The sequence below is a fragment of the Alexandromys fortis genome, unplaced genomic scaffold, assembly GCF_014885135.2.
Source record: "Alexandromys fortis isolate MF-2015 unplaced genomic scaffold, M_Fortis_MF-2015_v1.1 scaffold_25, whole genome shotgun sequence".
Classification (NCBI taxonomy): Eukaryota; Metazoa; Chordata; class Mammalia; order Rodentia; family Cricetidae; genus Alexandromys; species Alexandromys fortis.
The window spans coordinates 11562531-11589595 of NW_026067904.1; the positions used below are offsets into that span (position 1 = coordinate 11562531).

The window sequence follows — 27065 nt, forward strand, 5'->3', positions numbered from 1 at the left end:
ATTTAAATTAGAAAATCAAAGAGACTAAGTAAAACATTAATCATAATATAAAGCACAAGAAGATTTAACATACTGTAGGTCTTTAAAATCTGGTTTAGGTGAAGGACACTTTCCCTTCTAAAGATTGAAAAAAAGAAACATATACTGTGAATTACATAGGTAGCTCTTGCATGGTATTCACACTTAGATGAACCTTGATATGGAGCCTCCATTTTCCATCACAGAAGCAAGCAGTCTGCTAGCTTTGCCCATTGAAATGTGTTAAGATTTTATCCCCATACATGATGGATGAGACGGTTTGCTTTCACACATGGTTGCTGTCCTTAGACACGGCTGATAAAAATACTACTAGGCAAATGATGATTCTGATTAAAATGTCTACTTCTGCAGTCATTAGTGAGGTTGCACATCTTCCCTCTGTTGGCAATTTATGCTTCTCTTGTCTTCTAATTCCCATTATCTGTTTTGTTAGAGAGGCAAGCCTCCATATTTTATGCATAGCTGAAGTTATGAAATTTGATTGGCACACACACCAATTTAGTTTCTGTCTTTGATTTCTGTTTTTCTTTGATTTAAAATAGCCAGTCAAATGTTTTCCTTTCTTATGTTATCAATTGACAACTTGGAGGATATTCATAATATATTTCTAAATTAAAGAAAAGGGAGATTGTAGATGAAGGTTTAATTTATGTGAAGGAAGAAGAGTCTATGAGCTGTATACACACATGTGCATAGCTATTTATACATAAAAAGTATGGTGGGAAGAGCCCATGCATTAGTTGTGATCGCTTCTAGCAGTGAAATGGGCCTGATTGGAAAGGCTTACTGGAGGGGGATTTCTTAATAGCTATAAACTTGTAAAATGATAGAAAGAGGAAGGCTAAAATTACTTAGTTTGGGGTGCCTAGATGGTTAGTAGTACTTTTCAATTAGACAAAAATCTAGAATCACCCCAGAAATAGGCCAGTAGGCACACTTGGGAAAGATTATCTAGATTAATTTAGCCTCTGAGAATGTTTGTAAGGAATTATCTTGATTTTTTAAACTATCATTTGGGAAGATCCATCTTAATAGTTGGAGGCATCCCCTGGGAAGGGGATCCTAGGATGTATGAAGTGGAGAGAGTGGCGTGACACCAGCCCACGGGTGTCCCGCTGCCTGCTTCCTGACTGTGGCCAGCCTGTGACCAGTAGCTTCAAGCTCCTGATGCCTGTCTTGACTGCCCTGCCTTGACCTGCGAGATAAAATAAATGCTTTATCTCTTCTGCTGTTTTTGTCAAATTATTTATCTATTAGTGGGAGAAGAAAGGGAGACAGGGGTCCTCTGTGGAGAAGGCTGGTCGCCAGCTCTTCTTTTTCTACTGAGGGTAACCTTAGTCTTGTATCCCTGATTACAGAAGCCAGGATCCGACCCTGTAGAGCATCTCAGTGTGAAGTCTGTAAAATGATGACTTGTCCTTCATCAGCTCTAAGTTGGGATTGTTAAATCTCTGTCTTGACTTTGCTGATGATATGAAATAAGAGTATCAGGGTGGACTGAAGTTGTAAAGAAGTTCTTGTGCCTGAGACACCAAGATTTACTGAAAGTGGGGCAGGGCAAGAGAAGATGAAAGAAGGCTAAATGGGGAGGCAAGGAAGAGCTGCCGAGTGGCTTTCTCAGATGCATAGGCCAGGCTCTGAGCCAAGATATAGGAAACCCTAGCAGAAATGTCCCACCCATAATCTGTAGGACACATGCGGCTCAGGATAGCCGTGAACACAGCACAGCCCCAAACCACAAACTTAGTGAAACACTATGAGGTTTCCTTTGTAACTTGACTCTACAGCTTTTCAAGTATGAATTTTGGAGATGACAAATGTGGCCCTGAGAAGCCGAAAGGTTGAACGCTCCTGTGAGTGTGCACATGTGGGTGTGATGAATCTCGATGGCCTTCAGCTCAATGGACCTAAGGTTGGACGCTCCTGTGAGTGTCCACATGTGGGTGTGATGACTCTTGATGGCCTTCTGCTCAATGGGTCTTGGCAAAGTGTTTGCCAGGCACACGCAGAACACAGGAAAGGAGAGACTACTTACTTTGTGCAAAGGCCTCTTGCACATCTCCCCCTACCCCAGTGAGGGAGTCCTGAGGGGTGTGCGTTGGGGTGGAGCAGGCAGATGCAGACCGGATGGGCATGGGAATGGGCCTGCTGACGGTGTGGCTGGGGGAGGAGCGAGGGGAGCCTGCCCCCTGGGTCTGCAGAGACAAGACACATCATTAGTTTGCTTTCACAAGAAAAGCCCATTTGCCTTCTCTAAAGTCTCAGGTCCCATGTTAACAACAGTGAGAACAACATTCCAGAATATGAGCAAATCTCAGGAGACCAAGGAGACTATCCTAAACCTAGCTGCATGTGTAGGTTAATCTAGCAAGCCATCATACACAATCTGAAGTTTGTGTTCATATTGATTGCTCTACAATATGATCCCTTTGTCCTCTCTAAGAAGCTGTTATTAAACAGATGATTGCAAGGTATGCATATTTCTCTAGGAAGCATGTCTACATAGAATAAGAGACACAAAGGAGAAAGTTTTCCCCATGGACTAGGAGACTATCTGGTATAGATGTGGTATCTTAGTTCCCTAATATCCAACCTGCTTTGGCTTCGTCTTTAGGTACAACTCAGAACATGTCTTAAAATATTTCATATATTGTCTCAAATAATTGCATTGAGATGTATGGTGCTTAATCTCTGCTTTACAATAAAAGTTGATATTGTGACATTACTCTGCAAATGAGTGATCTGAATGGGGATGAAGAAAAAGAAACACTGGTGTCTTTTATTCTTTCCTTCCCTAATTGATTTTAACTGGTGTGTTTGCATATGTACATGTCATGCAATGTTCAACCCCAGGGAATGCATCTGCCTCCCAAGTGTCTAGCATGTTTTCAAGATGAAAACATTCAAAATGCTTTCTTTTGGTTTTTTAAAGATATATATTTTTTATTTTTTTGAAATATAAATTATTTACCCCTTCTTTTCCTTTCTCCAATCCTTCCCATGTACTCACTCAAATTCATGGCCTCTTTTGAGATGACCAACACACGGCTGTTATCTGTAGTCACCCTCCCATTCAGAACAGTGCCAGAGCATCTGGCTCTTGCCTAACTGTGTCTTGGTACCCAACCTTGAACGTTTTCCCATCATTTCCTTTGCTCTACTGTCCCCAGCTTCTGATAAGCACTATTTCACTTTCCATTTCTCAGCACCTGCTTTTCGTATTTCATATATGGGTAAACTTACGTGAGGTTTATCTTTTTGTACCTGACTTACTTTATTTAACATATATCTAACATGATCTTCAGTTCTACCCCTGTTGCTGCAATGGCAGGATTTCTGTGAGCTTAATCATATTCCACTACAACACACACACACACACACACACACACACACACACACACACTCACTCAGTACATTTTCTTTATCCATTCATGATCTAATGGTCACTTTTGACTTAAGCATGGGACTGTAGATATCTCTTTGTTATACTGACTTCATTTCCTTTGGGTAATTCACTCAGGGGTATTGCTGAATCACAGGACAGCTCTAACCTACTATTTTCTATAGTGGCTGTACTAACTTAGATTCCTGCCAACCATGTTCTCTTCTCCCTACAGCCTTGCCCACACTTGTCAGCTTTTGTCCTTTTTATAATAGTCATTCTTCCTAGGAGGAGGCGCTGTCTCATTGAGGTTTTGATTTGCAAGAGTTGTGGTCTCTAATTTTTGGTTACTGCTTTCTGAGGGAACACCCTTTTCTTTAGACATTTGAGAAAGCAGTAGTTTAGCAGAAGAGTGATAATAGCAAGATTTAAAAAGAAGTGAAAAAAAAAAGAGTAGGAAACAACTATAACACTCATTTCTGCATTGAGATCTTTGGCATGAGACCCTTAATTGTAAAGCTTTGTTTATAGAATGAGGTCCTCGGAAACAGACTCCTGGTTTCAATAATTAGTAGAAAAGAAAGAAAGTCAAGCATGCATGTAAAACATGCAGGGAGACCCTGGAGTACACAGTAGCCGACCATGCACTCTTAGCGGTTCCCTCCCAGGCTGTTGACTTTGGCCAACCATGGTAGGAACTGTTTTTCCAGAAAAACCCAGAGAGCAATTGCCTACCTGTTCACATTCTTAGACTGGCAGCGTGAAAGCCTGCTCTGGGATATTCTGTTTAGACTTTTGCTTTAACTGCTTATAGTTAAACATCCCACCCCCACCACACACGCGCACACACCATTGCTGTAAAATGCCATGCTGTTAGCTCTCCCGGGCTCGGCAGGATTACATAACTGTCAAATCTCTAAAGCGAAGAAAACCCAGAAACACAAACAAGGCAAAGCAGAGCACAGCCCAGAACTCATGTGCTGCCCCATGGGCTGGGGATTCTCCGTACACTTGTAACAGTACCTGTTTGCAATGGTCTGTCCAGGCACGGGGAGGAGGACTCAGGTGGTGATGCTTTTGCCTGCTTTCCTCAGCCTGCTCAAAGAGGGGCCTGGGCTTCCCAGAAAACAGCATCTCAGCCATTTCTCTGACACCTTCTGCATCTGAGATAACCCTGCACTTCGAGCTCCCACGTCAATGAGGAGCAATTCCTCTGTGGAACTGAGCACTCTCCTGCCCAAACGGTTTTATCTACAGCCCATGGATCTCTCCCCATGACCCGGGAAGGGGGCATCATCACTCTAGGTGTGCAGTTGTGGTATCCCAGGGTTCTGAGAGTGGAAACGATCGCCCTGGGGGAGGCAGAGACAGTAGCTGGGGCCATGGCTGAGCCCAGAGACTCTGAGTCCTCTGGGCTGCAGAACTCTTTAAGAACCATGGCTGGTGGAGTGTTCATCACAGAAATAGATGTTGCTCAGGTGCCTTGGGGGTGTCTAGGTCTGGCTGGCCCTCCTGGCCACCCTGTCCAAGGTAGGGTTTAGGAGGCACTTTTGAGCTTTTCTTATCTGTCTTCAATACCAAAAAGACTTCAGTGGCGGGGGGATTTGTGGTTGGGGGTGGGAAGAGAAGTGAGGTGGTAGAAAATGAGCTTCCCTTGGCAGTCTAGCATGGGTCACCAATTCGACCCTAGGAAGCCAGGGTTTTTAGTTAGAAAGTTCACACACACAAAGACTTGATTTTTTGTATGCATTTTACAGGGTATAGAGCACTTTACCACACACAGTTCTGTTGTGTTTTTCTAACATAGTAAAAAGGGATAATACTGTATTTGAATAGCAGTTTGAACTCTCTAAAGCACTTTAACCCTCTTACAAGTCAATGAGGTGTTATCATTCTCATCCAGTAGGTAAACACACTGAGGCTCAGAACTCAGAAGGTAACTGACATATACAAGATCTCCAAGTTAGCGAGAGGCAGAGGTAAGCTTAGATTGTAAGTCTGGGGCTCTCCCCCAGTACCCCAGGGTCTTCTCAAGATGTGACCAGCACCACATGCTTCCAGCTCGATCTTATTACTTTTGGAAAGTTTAGCAACTAAAGGCTGAGAAGCTTCCACTATGACCACAGCATAGTGTTCTGGGCCCATGGCAGGGCAGGTAACATATTTTCCTTGTTGGGTTGTGGAGAGGTGTGGGTGCCCAGTGTGGCTGGGGGCCTTTGGGCTGTCAGCCAGGTCTGTAATTTATCTGTAAACAAGTCTAACAGGCACACATCTCACTGGGGATTTGACCCCGATAAAAGGTGAGACATTGGTTTAGTTACATCATGTTACTCTTCCCTGAAAACATGAAAAATTCTGCAACGTGTCTGCACCCAGTGCTCTCAGCTATGGTGGTATGGCCACACTGCAGTATTTGACAGGCAGTGCGAGGGCTGTGCCTTCAGTTCTGCTCACAGATTCTGTGCCAGAGTCCTTCGGCTGTGCCCATGCGACTCTTCCTTCTGGTGACATTTGTAGAAAGGTGTGTACTCTGGCTTCGTCTCTCCAGGTGAGAGACTGTCCTCCATAGTGCACTGAGCTCTCTTGGGTGTTTGTATGTCTGAAGCATTCCCATCCCCATATCTTCCTGGTTCGTACCCATTCCTGAAGTAACTTTCCCCTTGTTTTTCTGTTTCCTGTCTCCAAAACTCCCAACAGTGGATCTGTGTTCGAGGAAAATAACTGGATGTGGTTATTTGTTATGAGAAAAATCACCAGCCGAGTTTAAATTACACCAGCGTATGAATGGCTAATAGACATCACGCCCAAGTCATAGCCAAGTGAATACCTAATTGCTGCAATTTCAAGCAGTCTGGATGTGTAAATAGTTTTGGTGGGGAATTCTGTGGTTGACAAAATGATTTGTCTCCATCTTTTCTGCAATTTGCACCTCCCAAGTCATGTCCATCTTTTACCCAGAGTTCTCAGAGTAGAATGCTGGTTGCCTGGTAACCATGACCTCATCTCTCTATGATAGGACATTGTCCAGTTTGATATTTAGTACCTACTATAGAAAATGGCTTCTCTGGTGGTTTTTTTTTTTTTTTTTTTTTTTTTGCCACTCTTAAAGGGCAATGGGACAGATCACTGAGTTTCATTTCGCAGCATGGCTGTCTACCATGAACTTTAGAATAAGTTTCTGCAAATTCCCTGAGAAAACTTTTCCCTAGAAATGACTTCATGATTCATGGTGGAAAGACTTAAAAGACATTGGTCCATGCAGATCAATATATGGATCCAACATTCCCAAGGAGAATTGATTTATGGATGAAGGAAAGCATATATCACCGTTGACAATTTAAAATAGCTCTCTTCCTAGAGGATAAATGAAAAATTAATTTCTACATGCATCTTCTGACTGCAACCCACCTGTTTCACATCAATTTTTAAAAGAGCCTGGTAAGATCCATACATTTTTCATATTTTTTTACAGGATGTATTTTGGCTTCTACTCAACTCTAGAGATAGAGGACGCTTCACGGAAAGGGACACACGTATAACTGCTGAACAAACTGATCCTGGAGAAGTGCAGAGTGCTTGTCCCCCATCCTCTTATTACAACCCGCACAGTCTGGCTTCACGGTCTGGCTGATGATGATGCTACCTGGCCCTGCATCTTGCAGCCTGCCCCTGACAGGTAGTACCCTACAACCAGGGAAAATGAGGAAGCACAAAGTCACCAACTGCCACCATCATCGCTATGATTACTGGGCTTTTAAAAGGATTGCTGTGTACAAAATGTAATGGGCAACTGAAGACATGGCTGATTCCGAATGGCCAGCCACGAGGCGTTGTTGGACTCAGGTTTTTAAGAAGAAGATGTCTGGGCAGGAAAGGCGGCAGCACGGAGAAAAGGGTGTCTGAGGTTTAGAAAAGTTTGAGCAAGACTTGGGACTTGCAAAGAGCAGAGAGACCACTGGTGCTGAAGCTGGTACCAGGTTCCATGTTAAAGGTAGAGCTACGAGGAAGCTAAGAGGAGGAACTAGACTTGGGAGCCTTCAGTGTAGAAGGCATCTTGAATGAGAGGGTCGATGTCCATGGGTTTTGAACGAAGAGATTGTTTTCCTCCCACTTCTCTAGAATCAATCAGCTATAACTTTAAAAATAAGATTATACATATATGTCCATGCATATACAATATGTGTGTGGTGTAGAGTTTGATAAAGTACATCACATATTTTTGAATAGTAGATACCGGTTTCTATATGCAGACACCATCACAAGGTAAACTTTCCTCCCTCAGCCTTCTGTGGAGGATTGATCAGCTCTGTAGGAAGTCCACCGATAGAATGAGGAAGGCTGATAAAGTGGAAGGTGAAACCAAAGCTGGAAGGTTGGCTGTGTGTGGCCTGCTCCTATTTCCTGTTACATTTGAATGAGACCAAGACATGGAATTTTGAATGATGTCAGACTCTGCCCCCAAGCAAACAGGGACCAGTTTGATTCCAAGGTTTAAAATGTATTAGTTTTCAAGCTAACCCTTATTGGGAATCCAAAGAAAGAAAGATTCCTGAAAATAGAGACAACCTGATTTTGGTTCTTGAGTATTAAGTACTCTACAGCAATTATGTCTTTATGCAGTGTATCTGTTACTCCTCCAGGATGCATCTGTAGTATGTTGTGCAACACACGGGGCATTGGCACTCCCAGACACTCACGCTACTATCTATTAAAAATGTACTCAGGAAGTCTTGATAGCAAATACTACGGAATTTGTGCATCTAGGGACATATCTGATCTTAACGGAAGCCAGACAATCTTATTGGGGTGTTTCTTACAAGAGATCTAAACAAACTGAAAGCTGTGTTCACATTTTTCCACAGACTGAGACTCTGTTAGTCAACTGTTAGGAAAAGAACCAAATGAACAGGTATGCGTGTTCGAACATTTGAAAAGTTTATATACGACTGCACGCATATGTCTACAGATATTTATTTTTATATTTGATATTCAGATAGCATTTGCACAGAATGCTTCTACACCCACTGTCTTTTAAGATAGCCACAGTAATCCTGTGAGGTGCGTGCTATCAGAGCGCTTGAGATGGCCATGAGGTTAGCTTACTTTCTCATTTCTTTATCACTGTGAGCTCAATCAGGGGCCTCTATAATTCAGGCTGAACTGCTGGGATCTTTCTAAGAAAATGACTGAGGCTTTGTTTTGCAAACTGAGTTAAGATACTTGGTTTTAGATAAATACATAATAGTTGGGACTGGGAAGCTTCTAGACCATATTGTTACTGCAACTACAGGCAGCTGTTTTCACTCTTAAGATATTTTTTATGAGTGCTCATTTTATAGCTCCTTCAATAAATCTTGAAGGTACACAAGGAAGAAAGAGGGTAGGATAACTTTGATTCAAGTTTTGTAAAAAACACAATTTATTGCTGTGATACCATAATCATATTATATTACAGGCACTATTTTTTAAAATTCATGTTTTGTCCTCAAGGGGGATCATTTCATGCATTACCTATAACAAGAAACAGTATATGTAAGGAATATAAATACCAGCATAATAAAACACTACAATGAACCACACAGATTTATGATAAAGCAGAGGCCATTAAATCAAGCATGATTGGTTGTATGGGGGATTTAGAGTTTGATTTTTTACAGAGAGAATGTTCCCGAAGGGAAAGACTCATAAAACAGAATTTAGAAGTAGATGCCCATCTAAAACCTCTAAATTCTCTCCTTAGATCATGTTATTCCATGAGAACTCGATTTGGAAGGAATTTGTTGATTTTCTTCATAGGCCCAACTCAGTGGGGCTGGATTTTATGGGGCTCTACGTTTTTAGTTTTGACTAAAGGTCAGCATAAGCCATGACCACTTGCAATCACTTTTCTATTGTATTGCTCAATACTTTCTATAAAGCTGTCAGCAAAGGCTTGCTTTAGTTTTAATGCAGTAGGTTTTCTGAGCTTCAGAGAAGTGGTATTTCTCTGCCGATAAAACCCTGGCTTACTATTTCCCTCTTTTGTTTTGTTGCTCAGGGTTCAGAAGAACAGCCCGTTCCCTTAGGGGACATAGTCCCATTTTCTCTTCCTTAGCATCCCATTCTTCTATTTCCTTTCCGTGGAGCTGCTGCTTATATGCTCTGGTGTAAGTGACCCTGACCTCAGGTCAGCTTAAGGAGAAGCCTGAGCAGAAAGCAAGCAGATGGGAGTGAAGCCACATGTTACCCACAATTGGGTGGCACTGACAGACAATGTCTATCAATGCTGCAGCCCCCACCCCTGTGACCCTTCAAAGTGCAGAGGCGTGGCGGGGCTCCACAGGAAAGGCAGAGAGAGGGAGGTGACAAAGGTTTCCCTAAGGGGCATTCCCACAGCCTGACTCTGTGCAGCGTCCAACTTTCCGGTCCACAGAGTATACTGCTTGGGAAATGGAGGGAAGGGGCACTGGGAAAAATGGTTTTTAAAGCAAGACAATTGCCCTCTCTAGAGGAGGAAGCTAGACTAGAGCAGGATCTTCTGTTTCATGTACATGCAGGGAAAAGCCTGTTTGCAAAGAGAGATATCAAGGATGAGGCATTTGCTCTGCCATGATCTAAGTCCAGTGGCCACACCCCAGGGATGCAGGGATGGACCATGATACAGGCTACAAATCCAGGGCATCTTTAACACAAGGGAGTCATCCCTGGTGAAAACTTAGCATTAGCCCAATAAAGTAACTTTTTCATAATATACAAAATAATGCCGCACATTGTCTTTATTGTTTGAGTTACAGATTTGTTTAACATGGTTCTTTTCTTTTCTTTCTTTACAGACCTTGGGAATGAAGAGTTAGAAAGTTTCCAGCGTTTTGCAAACATTCTTTGTTACACAGAAACACAGAGAATGAAAAATAGGAAAGAGCATACAGAAGAATTAACAGACCCGTTGAGACTGGACAGGTTGGAGCTCTCATTAACATGGGTAAAATGTGAAATCTTGAAATAACGCGAGTAACTGGGGTATCATCATACGCTTTGGTACATGCACAGGTAGTCAAGCTGTGTTTCTCTTGCTCTAGTTTGGTGTAGTTCCTCTCAGTGTGCTGTTCTTCTGCTTGTTTCTGACCTGACCACAAGGGCACACAGGGTTGCAGGGGTGACATGCTCAGACAGTCATGATGCCTCTATCTCCAGAAAAAAAATAATGTGTGGAATGACCTTATGAAACCACAGAGTAGAAAGGTCCTTGGGAAGGATGGGAGGAAAGGACATTACCTATTCTTTATAGAATCTTGTTAATAAATGGCTTTGGAGGAAACACGAGGAAGGCAGGCAGCTAGAAGCCTGGTCTTTCACAGTTGAATACAGGGCACAGGGTAGAGGACATGGTGTCATAGTTATGTGATGGAAAGGGACTTGTTACCCGATTCTTATGAAAAGAGTTTCTATGCCCTTTCAGAGAAATGGAAGCTGAACCGAATGTTCACAGTGTGGAGGTTTGCTCTTGTAGGCTGTAGCCTGTGAGACAACATTAACGTTTGTGTAGCTCTAGTGACTGACCTTCTACTAAAAGAAGGGTCTGGTCAATAACCTCAAAAAGCCTAGCATGGATTTAAAACTTAACACCCTTGGGGAATCTAAAACTTTCCCAACAAATCACAGATCATTCTCCCTTCTAAACATGAAAGAGGTCTTCATTTGTTGCCGAAACCAGTGACAGTTATAACAGAATGCCGAATTTTATAATCTCAATTCAAGCACTACATAGAAATGGAAGCAAATTAGTATGATTTTTCTCTCTCCAAACTGAAGCACGAACATACATTAGAGGCCAAAGCAATGAGAACGCCAGCAGGACGTGCGTCCCTCCACTGTTAGTTAAGACCTGCAGCAGGGACATAACTTACTCCCTGCTTCAATTCTTCTTCCTACAGAAAGATCGAATCAATAACAATTAGATTACCCAAGGTTCCAACCAAGGCATGTACACAGGGAAGGAAGGCAAGAGACCGGAGGCGTCAACATGGCTTGATCACCTCTCCTGGCTCTGCCACCCCTGTGACTTTAGTTCCAAGCCTATTTAGGTATTTGAGACAACAGACCCCAATTCCTTTCCTCCGTGTATCTGATCTGTCTGTTTATCCCAGTACTTGTACGTCTTGGTACAAAATCTGTTCAGTTGGGTGGGATTGATCCTACAGTGGCTGCTGGCCAGTAGACTCCCATCTCATCACTACAGTGGAAGAAGTATAAGACCACCAGCAGAGAGATTTGTCAAAATTTCCTGCCACTCAGGAAAGGGCAAGATGGCCTCAGTACTTTCCACTCGACATATTTTCAAAGGGAAGCAGAAAAGAGATGTTCTGTTGCATCAAATGAGATAATAGGCTAGAAACAGGTTACTAATGATCCAGTCTTAGCAAAGACAGAACCAATATCAACCCATCAAACCCCCAGCTCTACATTGTATATGTCCAGCACACTGGAAGTAAATTTTGTTGAGTGACGATAAAGCATTTCCCAAATGCATTATGAAAAAAGGGACTCACGGCCAAAACTGTTGGCTAAGTTATAAAATGGAGCAAAGAAACCAAAGGAAAGAAGAGCTGTAAGTACAGTGTCTGGGACAGAAAAGCATCACAAAATTGCCTTTAAAAAGAATTTAATAAAGAAAGAGAAAAGAAAGAGAGACGGGAATAAGCAAGGAGACAGAAGGAGAAATTAAAAGAAAAAGAAAGGGCACAGAGAAACCACAAATACTGGTGTGGGGGAGGGTGAGAAATGAATAAACTGAAAATCAGCCTGAAATTCCCGTCTCACAGTGAGTGCTGCCCTCGGCACATGGTAGTTCCTGTTTATATTGGTTCCCACTTGTTTCCCTTGGGCCAGATGACCATTGGCCCATGTGGCCACGTGTCTGTCCACCTGCTGTTTAACTGGGAAAGTCATTTTGCATAACTGGTAACAGAAATGAGATCTAATTAAAGGAGACTGCTATTCCAAAGAAGCAACAGCCTGCTGCCCTCTACAGGACTTCTAGCATGTAATGCCTTTCACACTTAACAGTTTGCACTTGAGACCCATGGAAGTCATGTGACTCGCTGGAGCCATAGAAATGCAAGAAAATATTTGCTGTAATTGTCGACTTGTTAGTCACCATTTCCTAATTTTACGAATTAGACGTTAGTCTGTGTTCAAGCTAGTCAGAATTGCTAAAACTGATCAAAGGCAATTATAAGCAAATCCAGTTTTATAATTTTAAAGGGCGTAAAGAGACTGAAAATAGGCAAAGGATTTGCCCTGTGGTCCTTAGCAGTCTAGTTCTAGAAAGTGGGTGGATCCAAGAACCACCACTCATCGACTGCTACTGTTTCATTTGAGCTCACAACACTTTGGGAGGAAATTGCATGTAGTAACTGGAAAGTTATTGCAAGCAATTTTACAACAGCGCAGTGTAGGTCGGAGACATAGATGTATGAGGCTTTACCTTGAGCAGCTTCATGAGCCCTTCCAGCTGGACCATCAGCTCCCTCCGGCTTTCCTGCAGTGCAGACATCCTCTGTTCTAGCTCATCCTTGCGTTGTCTAAGGAAGAAGTCATCATCATCAGAAAACCACTCAGTTCACTTCCTGGTTTTGTGGGTGTGTAGTTGACTGTCTCTAAATGGGCGTGCCCATCCAGTCTTTGATAGTGTAGTACCACGAGGTGGTGGCTTATCAGGAAAGATTCTAGCCTACATCTGTCTCAGGTCGGAGAATCATGGCGACTGCCTGAATCTGCTTCTTTCTCCCAGCATTCTGTTCTGTGTACTCTACCTATCTAAGCTGCTGTCCTATCAAAAGCCAAGGCAGTTTCTTTATTAACCAATGAAGGTAACACATAGACAAATGACCCTTCTCCATCAGGAAAGGGCCGGCCATACAGAGCTTCAAAATCCAAAACAATTATTATAAATTTATATAAAATTTATTAAGACCTTTGGAAATCTGATGTAGGGATGCAAACTAAAGTTTGTTCTAGCATATGTGCATGAACCAGTCATGGCTTTGACTGGTTATAACCATTCTGAAGTACTTGGTTTGGGCTTGGTTTCATAAAGTGAAGTCAGAATAACCTGTTGCCACACCCTTGTTCTGTAACTGAAAAGGAGGAGGAAAGCTAGTGGTCGCTTTACAAAACTTGTCAGAAATGGTCAGCAGCCTGGAAACCAATCTGCACTCCATCATTTATGTGGACATTAAGAGGTATGAAAACAACCCTCATAAGAAAAATGAGGTAGCCCAATCATCAATGGATATTGCAGCCTCCATATTCAAGGTGGTCAAACAACACGAAGACTAAATAGTGATTCTGATTTCCTTCTGTTAACTGCATGAATTTCTAAATAAATGCCTTTTATTCTGAAATTCCATGTGATTGTTTTTAATCTAGTGTCTGTGTGTTGGAATCTAATTTTTTTTGAAGATAGATTAAGGGCAGTAACATTTTAATAAGAATTACGTAGGAGATAACAACATATATCCTCAATCACTTTCTGAATTTGAGGATTGGACCGTGGTTATAAAAGAGAATGTTTTCCTTAGGAAGCATATACATATATCCTTAGTGGTCTGGGGCCACGATACCTGCCAGATTCATTTCACTTTATTAAATCTCAGCTTCCACATTTCTGAAGGGAGAATAATGGAGCCTTTCTCCCAAGTTTGCTATTGCATTCAGTGGCACAGCATACATGGAGCCAGCACACACTAAGTATCAGGTGGTTAGCACATGGGAAGTGCCCGTTTGTCACCATGTAGGATCTGCTAATGTGACCTTCAGTTTCCCTGTGATTTCAGTAAAAAGGGAAGCATAATCATTCAGAACGGTCAGAGTGATCTTAATATAAAAATAAAATTGAGTATTCATTAAAGCAAGTCCCCAATTTCTTGTTTTCTCAAGAAAAGATTCTGGAAGGATGGAGTAGGAAAGACACAGTAAGAGTTCCTTCCCTTGGATGCTGTTCATTCTTGTGAACTATGACCAAAGCAACTTTGTAAGAGGTCACTGTCTTAGAGGCCTCTTGAAAGTCTGAAATAGCAAAAGACTAAAGTACAGAATTCCCAGGTATGTATTATCTATCTATCTATCTATCTATCTATCTATCTATCTATCTATCTATCTATCTATCTATCTATCTATCTATATCTAGGTTGTAGGGCCCACAGACCCACCCCTCCTCCTGGGGTTCATATTGAGGATAGCTTGCAGTTTCTGGCAAAATATCTTGTTTGTTCCTGTGCTCGTTCTGCCCACCCTGGTGGTTAGTTACAGGGGAGTTGTTTGCTCTCTCTTGAACCTGGCAATTTCCCACCTGCCTGGGGGATTTCCACTGTGCAGCAATTAGGTATATAAGGCTTTCTCTAAGCTTGAATAAACGCCATTACACATTCTCTCTTCATGAATGGCCCACATCTCTTGTGTTCTTCAATCTTCAGCCCCTTGCCTGACTCACGGACTGTCCCATAGTGCAGGCGCTACACTAGGTGTCAGTGTATCTGTGCAATCTCCAAATTCTGGAAATGCTTAGACTGAGCAAGAAGGGGTAACTGATATATGTGGCAGGTGGCACAAATATCTAGAGAGGACAGTTCTTCTGTCAAGAAAAAGAAATATATAGACTATAGCAGCAGACCATAAACCAGCTGGCACCAGTTGACAAGAAGTGCCAATGGCAAGGAAGTTCCTGGTGATTCTAGATTCCTTAGGAAGTATGGCTTTGTGCTCAGTTGAGGTCATGGGGTGTCTGTCCACCTTTGGTGCACAGGATGGCTGTTAAAACTGTGCCTGTTCTGTGATGGCTCCCTGGTGGATGGGGAAATATCAACTGGAAAAACATCTCAATGACTCGGGCTCATCCTGCAAACTTTATAGTTTGTCTCCCACGTGAAACAGAACATTTTGAGAAGCAAAAGCGGTACAGGACAAGCATCAAAACTACTTATGAAAATTCCTCTCCCAAATCTCTCAGGATGACCAGGAGAAGAGACATATGTGACATTTCAGGCAGACACAAGTGCTACCCTGATCCTGGCAGAGCAATGACCATTCCATTTCCACACGACTGTCAAGTAGTCATTTGTTTTTAAAATGTATTTGATAAAGATGATAAGAAACGCCACCGCCTTTCTCTTTTATTCATTTCCATCTCTTCTAGGACATAGTGTTTAGAACGTGTAAGAATTTATATTGGTCAGAATAGAAAAGACTGAAAATGGAAACCAGAGAGATATCTGGAAGATTCTGGAATAATTCCTGTTTCCATTAATTAAGTCATTATGCTGTTAATAAATAAATTGTCAATTAAATAATTAATTATTGACTGAATTATATAGTTATTCCAACGTATAAGGCAACCAACCACTCTACATGAAGCAGCATCTGTAACTTTTGTCAATCTGCTTTCAAGCAAAGCCTTGATAGGTCTGCTGTAGTCATAGGCACGGGAAAGGCAGGGCCTGCAGCCTGGGCCAGGTGGGCTATAGGGCTTCTCTGGTGTTCTTGTGTCTGAAGAGCTGAGAAGCAACCCTGGTGGAAGGCAGCAGGGACTTTATAATAAGGGCAGGAGGAACCTAGTAAATTTAGCCTCTGTTTGGAGGAAGAAAAGAGACTTCATTTTGATGAGTTTCTGCTCCTGTACTCACTACAGAAACTATACATCACAGAGTTATAGGTGCACATGGAGTAGACTCACACATAAACTGAAGGATAAGAACATGAAATTCTTCATAGCCAAAGCTTTCTTGTGAAAGATAAGTATGGTCTTCCTTGAGGGAATTTTCTTCTCCGTTATTGCTTCATAAATAGACCTGAATACTTGTCATATCCAAGGCATGGCGCCAGGTCAGTTTCAGGAGAGGAACCTACAATTGTACCTGCATTTTGCAGCACAGCAGTAGTGGGACCAACTGCAGCCCTCATCCAAGACAGAATATTGTAGCTTTCTGCTTGAGAAGGCCGTGGCACCCCAGAAAGTAGTCGTGACCTCTCATAGTCTCTCCCAACTCAGATGTCCAGGGGTGACAGACTAGACAAGATGAGGTTTCCCCATCCATGGAAGAATACCCACACAGTCCCTATTTTAAAAGAGATGCTGGGGCTCAGACCCCAGTACTCATGTGTACTGTGTAAGAGTTCTACCAGGGAGCTAATTGTGTCATCTTAAAAACAAAAATCGAGACAAGGTCCCATTATGACCTCGGCTAGTCTTGAACACATGGTCCTCTTGTCTCAGCATCTATATTGGCTAGGATTACAGACCACAAAGCATGACTCTTTTGAAGACATGATTTAGAGAAAATCAGATTCTGTTTTGTGGGCTATATATAAATCCCTCGATTTAGAAACCTGCAATGTTTATTTAGCTGCTTATGTGTTTGGTTTTAATGTACACAGTTTGAGAGAGCAAATGACTAAAAACAGCCAAGTGGAACATTTATTTTTTCCTGTGAAGATATTTTACTTTTGATCTAAGGAACACATTGTCAATTTCTGTGTGCCTAGTAAAAAACAAAAAAAGTACGATCTCTCAAAATTGCCCAAATCTCAGTGATCAAGTGTGATTTATTGGAAAGGAAAGTTAGCTGCTATGCTGGTTCAATGCTGTGTAAACATCAGCTGCTGCTGTGGGTGCTAAGGAGCTCAGCCCTGGGGCTGGGCCATGGCTGGGCACAGCAGCACCAGCGATGAGCTCTGGTCAAGCGAGGAACACTTCTGCCATATGTAAGGCAGGGCGTGATGGAAAGATTCCCGACAACTAACCTCAACCCCCACAAATGCACCCATACACATGTGTATATGTATGCATGCATACAGACCCGCCCATAAGACACATTAAAGACATCCCTAACATTATGTTCCCTGGGGAAATGTGGGTCCTCCTTTTACCTGAGGAGTCGCAGTTCTGCCAGCAAGGTTGGGTTCTGTTGGGCCTTCTCCGGTGTGGGCTGAGAAGCTTGCTCATGCTCTAGCCGAAGTCTCTGGATCTCTTGTAGGATTTCTCTTGGGAAAGAGGAGGAAGAGAAGAACTAGTGTCAGTGCTTCCCTGGACACCCACATGTGAGCACAGCAGGCCGCAGAACAGAGGGAAGTGGGGTTGTCCTGTAACCCTTACATGTAAACACAGCAGGCCACAGAACAGAGGGAATGGGGTTGTCTGTGACCCCAACATGTGAGCACAGCAGGCCGCAGAACAGAGGGAAGTGGGGTTGTCCTGAGGTTAAGAACAGAGCTGACCTTCCTCGGCCTGGGGATGCACTGCACCCATGTAGTCTGGATAGCACACCCGAACCATGCTGGCTGTGCAGTGTGCGGCCAGGTGCTATCCCTAGGACCTATCTTCTCTGGTAGGTCATACAATGCTGTGGTATCAACATTAGTGAGTGTCATGTTTGGTATCTCCTATTATTTATGATCATAATCTGACACCACAAAATACCATGAATATCAAATGAGAGGTGCCTGAGAGAGGAGAAAGCATAAATGATGCTCATTTGAACAAAAATAAATATCCTATTCTTTTACTGAGTGGAAAAAATTCTTGCTGAAATCATTAGAGAGATCCTGAAGTCAATTTTTTTTTTTTTACTTTCCATCTTCAGCTTTAACAATGAATCTCAAAGAAGGCAGCCTTACAGGGAAAGGCTCTTAGAAGGATTCATCGTAATTGATCCCGTGACACAGAGTGCTATTGGTGGAACCTTGGTCAGGCAGTGAGATCTGTCAGTGTATTATTGATGCTAGAATGCCCGGCACTTGGGTGAGCATTAGGCTGGCCATTAGTGACATGCAACTGTGCACAGCAAATTCTGTGTAAGTAGCTTTGAAGCCATTAAGTAGAATTATTAGTTATATACTCTCGGATACGGAAGTGTCAAGCTTCTACTTAACAAAAGGCCCAAGGACCAGTAAGACAGTAAAAACACCGAGAAAGGAGAACAGAATTGCTGAGCAAATTGGGGGCGGAATGGCTTTCTGCATTTCGAAATTATAAACTGATACAAAATGGTCCATTTTTTATTGAGTAACATAATAACGTGACAATGCATACAATGAATAATGATTAAATTAGGCAGGTAAGCATCTTTTTTTTTTTTTTTTCTGTTGGGAGTCTCAGATTCTCTAAGTCAGGTAAGGAAGGGGGTACCGAAATATAGACAGTTTAGGTCAAGCTGGACTGTTCTGTAACACAGCAGGGTGGTTGCAGTTTTGTACAGTTATTTAAGAATCAGGAGTCCAGCACACCTTTCCTAGCAATGGTGAAAAGTTTGGACCCTGACCCTCCTTTGTTTTCTCCCTGAAACTCCGAGGTAGAAATATTTCTTTAAAGGAATCTTTGATGGAAACTCATCTTCCTTATGAAAGAGAAGAGGGTGGGTCCATGTTCTTTTAGCTTTTTCTCCCTCTACTGCCGCTCTTCAAGGCTCCTAGGGTGCTAGAGAGCTGAGCCTGAAAGTGAGTGAATTTCCACAGTGCAGGAGAGGGACCTAGTGGGCGTTCAAAGGGGTGAGTTGAGGATGGATGAACTGGTTTTTAGGGATGGGGCAGGGAATTCTAGGAATGATGCTTTCCTGAGGGCAGGACGAAGCTCTCCTTCTCTCCCCTCCCCTCTCCTCTCCTCCCTCCTCTTCTCCCCACCCCCTTTCGTCTTTCCCTCCCTCCTCTCCCCACCCCCTCTCCTCTCCTCTCTCACCCTCCTCTCTCCACTCTTCTCCTCTCCTTTCCCCACCCCCTCCCCTCCACTGCCCTCCCTCTTCTAATTTCTTCCCTCACCTCCCCTCCTCCACCTCCCCTCTCCCTCTCCCTCTCTCTATCTCTCTCAGGTCTATACGTGTGTACTTATGGGTGCACAATAAAAACACCCAGAGACAGGCAATGAGATGGCGTCAAGGCCCAGCCAGGGCTGTCCAAACATTTACAGCATTTGCTGCTGACTGTGGAACCAGGACCAGACCCAGAAGAAGGCTGGTTAAATGGGGAAGCAGAGGGTCGGGCCACAAACAGAAGTGCTCTGGAGAGGAGAAAAGGTAGGAGAGTGGAGCAGCCTAGATAAAATGTTTATGGGCTAGTGGGGGTGTGATGACCTCACCCCCCATCTATAAAGGGCACAGGAGGGAGTCTGAAGGGCGTGGATCTCAGGCTGGGTTTGACCTGTCCTCCTGATGCTACACAGACACCGGTCTTGGCCCTGATGTTCCTTTCCTCTTTCCCACTCCCTTTGTATCAGACAAATAAGAGGAAGAGGCGAGAGAGTAACAGAAAAGTGGTCCATTAGGGAGTCTAGCTGTCTTAAGATCATTACTGCAAGATCTGGAGTCCATAATGGAAAGCAGACAGAACAGGAGAGCAGTACCCCTCAGCTGGAATTTCTGGAAACAATTCCGCTAAGAGTTATTCTTTCTCTAGTCATCTTCTGCACTGGTTATTTTAACGCCATTTCTGGCATCCTCCATTCACCATTGGACTTTTTCCCTTATCTGCTCAGCCCTGTGAAAACACTCTCTGATTGTTTAATTTGCTGTTACTCCATCAGAAACATGTAGACATCTTATCACATGTCTGACGGCCACTCTTTGTCACTACAGCATAAATTTCTGTTTGGCCGTGCCTTATAGACTGTCTTAGATATTGGTGCTTCTACTCTACCCTTAATCTGAGTCCTTTGGATTTACTCTGGCAAGTAGTTCTCAATGATAATTTGTAATTTCTCCTGTAATTCTTTGGTAGTTCATGGCCAAATTTCACTATCTTGACATGTCCAACTAACTCCCTACCTCTATACACTTACCCTCTAAACTTGCATCACAGTGATATTGTGAAGTAGATCACAGTGGGGAAAGGAGGGTGACAGGATACATTACATTTTAATATAAATTTATATGACAAATGATGTAATCATTGTGCCCAGCTTGCAGGGTTGCTGGGGCTGAGCTGGAAGAAGAGCAGTGCATGTTTCCTTAAATACACATGTCGCCACTGCTCGGTTTTTAATAACCCAAAGCAAATGGTAGTTTTCTTGGCTTTTGTCACCTGGAAGCTGGGTTGGACATTATTAATCAGAGCTTTGGAAGGATGGCACCTTCCTGGTTAGTAGCCACACTGTGTGTGCCCTAGAGAGGGACTAAAGGTTGGAGAAGGGATGTGTGTGTGGTGATGCCTGTTAGCAACTCTGACTGAATGAAAGGGCTGAGAGTGGCTTCCACTTGCCCGATGTCCAGTCAGCCACGGGACTCACTGTCTATTAGGTAGCTGCTTCCCTGCCTTCCCCACCATCTTCTTAGCTCCTTCTTTGACCTTGTGAGTGGCTCACTCACTGACATATTAATTAATTTATTAATTCCAGATTAGCTCATTTGGAAAAACCTTTCATAGCACATATTGTAAGTTGACCTTGTTACTGAGCATAAACTCTTTTGAATTCCAATTTTCATATGTGCTCAGGTTTCCAGGGGAACTGGGAATTTTGGAGTGCAGTACTCTTTCCTTCTTTCTGCGTACTGTTCGGGGTCCAACACCAACCATGGCCCCCCGGTTTCCTGCTTCCCATCCTTGTCAGCAGCCACCCAGTGGGGCCCTGTGGGTCCACTTGGCTCTTTCACACTGTTGGCTTCAAGCCCTCAGCTGCCTGGCTTGCTCAAGGCTTTCTTCATGGCTTCTGTCCCCACTCAGCCCCTCCCCCCACGGCTTTCCCTTCCTCTACTCTTCCCCTTTATTCCCTTGCATGGATTTTAGGTGTCTTTGCTCATTTTAAATAAATCAATCCATCAATGCTTTCAGTGATCCCATACAATTGTTTTCCCAAGACATCTGTAACAAGTGTTACATAAATTAGATAGCAAGTTACAAACTGGTAACTACCCTGAGCAAATCCTGACTTCGTGGCTCTATTTTCCTCTTGTCTAATTTTTCATAGTGCCTCTTCTTTCTCCCTCCTGGATTCTTGTTTCCCACCCCATTGTAAATTAGAGAAACCCTGTAATGAACATCTGCCTGGGGGGTGGGGTCAGGAGAGAGTGATGGAGGTGGGTCTTGTATCTATCTGTTGATTTCATTGGTTAATTAATAAAGAAAACTGCTTGGCCCTGATAGGACAGAAAATTAGGTAGGCGGAGTAGACAGAACAGAATGCTGGGAGAAAGAAGCCGAGTCAGTCAGTCGCCATGATTCTCCCATCTGACACAGACACAGGTTAAGAATCTCCCTGGTAAGCCACACCTCGTGGTGCAACACAGATTATTAGAAATGGGTTAATCAAGATGTGAGAATTAGCCAATGAGAGGCTGGAGCTAATGAGCCAAGCAGTGTTTAAAAGAATACAGTTTCTGTGTAATTATTTTGGGAGCTGAGCGATGGGAAGCGGCCCGCAGCTCCTACAACAAGAGAGGAGTAATTTCGAAGACCGTGAAGTCATGATGTCATAGTTATTACAGCACCTCCACTCTGGTTTTGTGGCTTCCTGATGATGATAGTCAGGTTCTGAGACAATTCAACCAAGGGAGTGTTTATTAGGAAACATATGAAATTGTGCTAAGCCTCTTAATTCTTATGTGCAACATACTAAAGGATGTTTTGATCATTTCTCCAAACATTTTAGGTTAAACTCTACAGGCATGAAATAATGATGCTTCCCCGTTCACCACTGCCACATCAAATATGACATCAGCAGTAAGAAGGGGATAAAGTGCTGAGACATTCTTTATTGTTCCAAGGCATATATAGGCCAGGCGGTGGTGGCGCACGCCTTTAATCCCAGCACTTGGGAGGCAGAGGCAGGAGGATCTCTGTGAGTTTGAGGCCAGCCTTGTCTACAAAGGGAGTTCCAGGACAGGCTCCAAAGCTACAGAGAAACCCTGTCTTGAAAAACCAAAACAAACAAACAAACAAAAAAACAAGGCATATATAGAATGGGCAAATTTCCATGATGAGTTTACTCAGAACTGGGTGTAAGCTTTGCCTTGGCTACTTGTTATTTTCTCCTTCAAACAATTTACCCAGCAACTATAATTTTAGGTACATTCCTGGGCCCATGGGGGTTTTTGGCACTATCTCTGTTCCTAGAGATCTTCCATTTCATTCAAGGAAGGTGGGGTTAAAATAGGAAGTGGAGGCATAAGTAGGATTATTTCAGACATTGAGGATGGACACACACACACACACACACACACACACACACACACACGCACAGGAAGTAGTCTTAAGGGTGATGCCCCTGATAATGATGAGGGACTATCTTGCAAAGCTTCACAGAAAAACTCCCTAGGCTGAAGGGAGGGCTATTAGGAAGTGAAAGGAGTCGCAGGAGGCTGGAGTGTGAAGGTCATGGGCACAGATGCTGAAAACGCATTCAGGACTCCAGGGAGCTAGCACCTTGCTGGCCACCATGACAGAAGAGGGTTTTAATCCAAATGTCATGGAAAATCAAGACATGGTTTTGTCTTGGGAAAATATGATATAATTTATGTTTCAAAAATGGCAGGTTGGTTGGTCGCTGGTGGTGGAAACACAGTGGGTAGATTTGGGGGAGGTGCTGCAGAGAGAATCATTGGTGTTAATCTGGGTTGAGCGGAGATAAACCTGATGATGAAGAGATGTTTTGGAGTGGACGATGGGATGATAGTGATGCGACCCTGAGAGTTTCTTTAACCCTATAGGAGGACTTCTTGATGGGATTCCTGCTCATCCCTGAGCAACAGAGACATATTCTATCTCATACTCTGGAAGATCTTCCTGAACTACAGCTTGTAAGAAAACTAGAAAAGGGGGAAATGAGCTCTGTTTAGAGTTGTCCACCATTAATCATGTTGATGGTTCTGAAATATACACCCATACACATAAATACACACATACATGCACATAAACATACACCCCCACCCTAGCCACCCACCCACAAGGCATGTATAAACACACATACACATAGACACACAATGCATATAAACATACACACTCACACACAAGGTGTGTACAAACACACATACACATAGACACACACATGCACATAAACATACATACCCATACACAGGCACACACACAGAGGCACACAACATGCACATACTCATGCATGCACACATACACACATACACACACAGGCACAGACTCAGACACACACACACACTTTTATAACGAAGCTCCACAGACTTGTAGTATCCTCAGTATCCTCCCTTAAACAGGCATGTAAGGAAACTCCAAACACGCGAGGTACATGTCCCCAAGCCCTACCTGTTCTTGTTTTCTAGCTCTGCAATCAGCTGCCTTTGCTGTTTATTTGAATCGATGGTGAAGGAGATGTCGGGAGCACTCCTCTGCTGAGTCGGCTGCTGAAAAACATGGAGTTGGCACTATTTAATATGAGGAATGTGAATTCACATGTGAGATGGAGTCATGGGGATGCAGAGAAGGAAGAGGACACTATTCCATGGGGTGGGGTGGGGTGGGGACAAGAACAGAAAGTTAAACTGCTCTTCATTCTAAGAGCAAACTCTCCTGCAGAACTCCTGTACAGCTGCACAATGGAAAACAAACAGCCCTTCCTCAGGTTCTCACAACTGGGAGCAAGGCTGGGTAAAGGGGAGGGGTGGGGCTTCCAGTTGGGCATGCTGCACTATTGTAGAGGCTAGCATATTTTTAAAACTGAGAATTCATTACAAGACATCATAACTATAGCAACAAAGGAGAACAAGGAAAAAAAAAAGCACCAATTTTCTTGTTAATTAGCACCAGGTTTAATGATAACAATGGACTGGAGCTTTTGAAATTCAGTGATGCTGGAGGCCAACAGGGCTGCCCTTTCGTTCTACTTACGGATGAGGAGGACTCTGCTGCCAGGCGTGCCGCATACCTGGCGATCAGCCTGTGTTCTTCATCAAGCCGGTTTGAACTCTCAAGCATGCTAGAGAGAACAAAGTGAACAGGAGACTGTTAGGCCCCTGAGAGTCTGATGTATTCCTATCGCTGCTAGGGGCTTTGGCCACTTCAATGCCAAAGACTTTCAAACTCTCAAATATCTCTTAGATTAATGATCTTCAAATTGGGTTCATGACATGATTTAATATGTGGCTGGGAAGATCAATAGAAAGTCCTTTGCCCAGTGAGTTCAATTATCTTATTAAGAAGGCTTTTACGAGCCCATTCTCGTTGGAGGGATACCTTGCTCAGTATAGATATAGTGGGGGAGGGCCTTGGTCCTGCCTCACAGCAATGGGCTAGACTTTGCTGACTCGCCATGGGAAGCCTTACCCTCTCTGAGGAGTGGATGGGGGTGTGTGTGTGGGGAGAGAGGTGGAGGGAGTGGGAACTGGGATTGGTATGTAAAATATCAATTAAATAATAATAATGGCTCCTATGTGAAGTGATGTGACTTTTTTGATGTTTCAGATGTAAGAATACTTTTTTTAATTTAATTTTATTGTTTTAACATTTTTATTTCATTTTACAAACAGCTCATGTCAAAAGGTGGCAACGTTAGAAACATGGAAGGGTGCAGGAAGGGCAAAGACCCAGTTGTATCATTGTTGATCCAGTGACTGCTGCCTGCTGGCGCTCACTGCCTTATGCAATCTCCTCCCTTTGCTTTGGTCTTCACTTACTGACGTTAATGAACAGAAGAAATTGGCAGCTTGGTGATGTGAAACTTTAGTATCTGAGCTCTCTACCGGGGTTGGTGGGGCTGGCTAAGATTTGAGGGTGGGAGTGGTTAAGGTTTGGGGTGGGGCTGGTTAAGGTTTGGGGGTGGGATTGGCTAAGGTTTGGGGGGGTGGGAGTGGCTAAGGTTTGGGGTGGGACTGGCTAAGATTTGGGGGGTGGGACTGGCTAAGGTTTGGGGTGGGAGTGGTCAAAGTTTGGGGGGATATAACCGAGAATCTGCATTTTTAATGAAGTTTCAGAATATGATACTTCTGGTTTTAGAAGATCTCTGAGCAGAACAATCTAGAAAACCTAACAATTTAAATAAATCATCTGCATACTAGAAATAAGGACTATAAAATATGCTATTTTATGAACATTTGACTGTTCGATATTTTACAGGCATTTTCTTGACACAAGAAAATTCTAGAATGCACAATTCATATGATGTATAATATCAATCACAATGCTGACTGAAGTTAAATTTTAACAGAATAAGCCAGAATGACTTATGGAAAGCTAATGCTTGAAAGCAGATGTGTGTCTATAAGTAATATCTGCATTATGTAGGACTCAGATGGCCGCGTTTCTTCTTACAACTTCAAGAGAAAGGAAAACTTACCCTGTCTTTGCTTTAGATACACGCCAAACCTATTAATAGACCATTTAGTTTGATTTTAACATATCTGTCACTGTGTTAGAGGATAGCTGCCTAATTCAACAAAGTTTGTGCAGGGTAAAGTACCCAGTGTTCTGAGCTCAAGACGACCATCCATCTCAGTGCTTGAAAATGACTTTGTCATGAACGCGTGTGAGTGCTTTGATAAAAATGTAATAAAAAATCCTTGATAAAAAACTTCATGGTAAAAGTATTTTTTTTATTATGAATGACCTGCAAGCAAATAAAGTATGAAGGTTATATAAAAAAGCCTCCTGGCAGTGTAAGCCATAAAGATATGAGATTCTGTCTCACAAGCAATAACTCATACCCCGGGCCTTTCTTCGCCCAACATGGCGTAAATGAGCACTGGGGTAATACATTACTTGGTTCTGCATACAAATGATTCATGAGCCTGCATGAGCCTTTCAGGATGTTCAAATTACACACCGGTGAATGGGATGCTCCTCTGATAAATCCCAGTTTTACAAGACCTCAGTTACATATAGTTGAAAATAAATGATCAATAGCCCGTAGATCATTAAAATAAACACCAACCCTAGCACTTTCTCTAGTGCTAACTGTTCATTTGAAGACTACAGTCAGTAACCTACAAGATGATGCTGTACTAAAATGGGCAGTACTGCCCTGTTGGCTGCATTCTGGAGTGGAAGGAGCCATTATTTTGAAAGGTCTTCAATTTCTACCTTAAAGGCACAATCAGCGTCTTTTATAAGGGTTTTCAGATGGCTTTCCTGGGATCTCGGTTGACACCCATTCAGGGCTTACTAAACTGAAGTTTTGTGGAGATTTCTGGGAATTCAGATCTGTTCCATTTCTTTGATTCTTTTGGGCATGTGTGGGCCTGACTTCCAGAGTGGGGCAGTCAGTGAAAACCATGATGTAATTCTTAGAAGAAATATTTCATTTCTCTCTGAATAGCCTTTTCTTTTCTATTTGTTTGGATAAAGACACTACAGATGGGTATCAAGACTGATGTGCTGTTCTATCAAAATGTAAGCAGTTAATGGGTTATATACCAAGCAGTATTATAACTCCTAAGTAGAAGATTAAAAACGTGTAAGTCTGTATGTACATGTGTGTGTGTGTCTGCGTGTGTCTTTGTATGCAAGTGTGCCCGCATACATGTTGCAGCACACACGTGAAGAGCACAAGACAATTTGTTGAAGTCAGTTCTCTGCTTACACCATGTGGATTCCTGGGATCAAACTCAGGCCATCAAGTTGGGTGGCAAGTACTTCTACCAGCTGAACTATCTCACCAGCCTGGAAGATTTTTGTTCTTGCTGCTGCTGGTTTTTTTTTTTTTTAAATCAGATTTTATCCTATA

The 27065-nt window shown here is 42.9% G+C and overlaps 1 protein-coding gene across 11 annotated transcripts in view; it reads right to left on the bottom strand.

Moving 5' to 3' along the window:
• Window positions 1-27065, bottom strand: part of Dtna (dystrobrevin alpha) — a 354169-nt gene that overhangs the window by 14131 nt on the left and 312973 nt on the right. For 7 of the 11 annotated variants that reach the window (XM_050135015.1, XM_050135013.1, XM_050135014.1 and 4 more), the window contains 5 exons: window positions 24236-24323; window positions 23654-23751; window positions 17327-17440; window positions 12888-12984; window positions 2075-2234 (listed from right to left, as the gene is read on the bottom strand). In XM_050135015.1, the coding sequence (XP_049990972.1) occupies window positions 2075-2234; window positions 12888-12984; window positions 17327-17440; window positions 23654-23751; window positions 24236-24323 (557 nt within the window). Of the gene's footprint in view, window positions 1-2074; window positions 2235-8959; window positions 11329-12887; window positions 12985-17326; window positions 17441-23653; window positions 23752-24235; window positions 24324-27065 lie in introns of those variants that run through there. The other 4 variants (XM_050135017.1, XM_050135020.1, XM_050135022.1 and 1 more) reach the window with 3 other exon arrangements.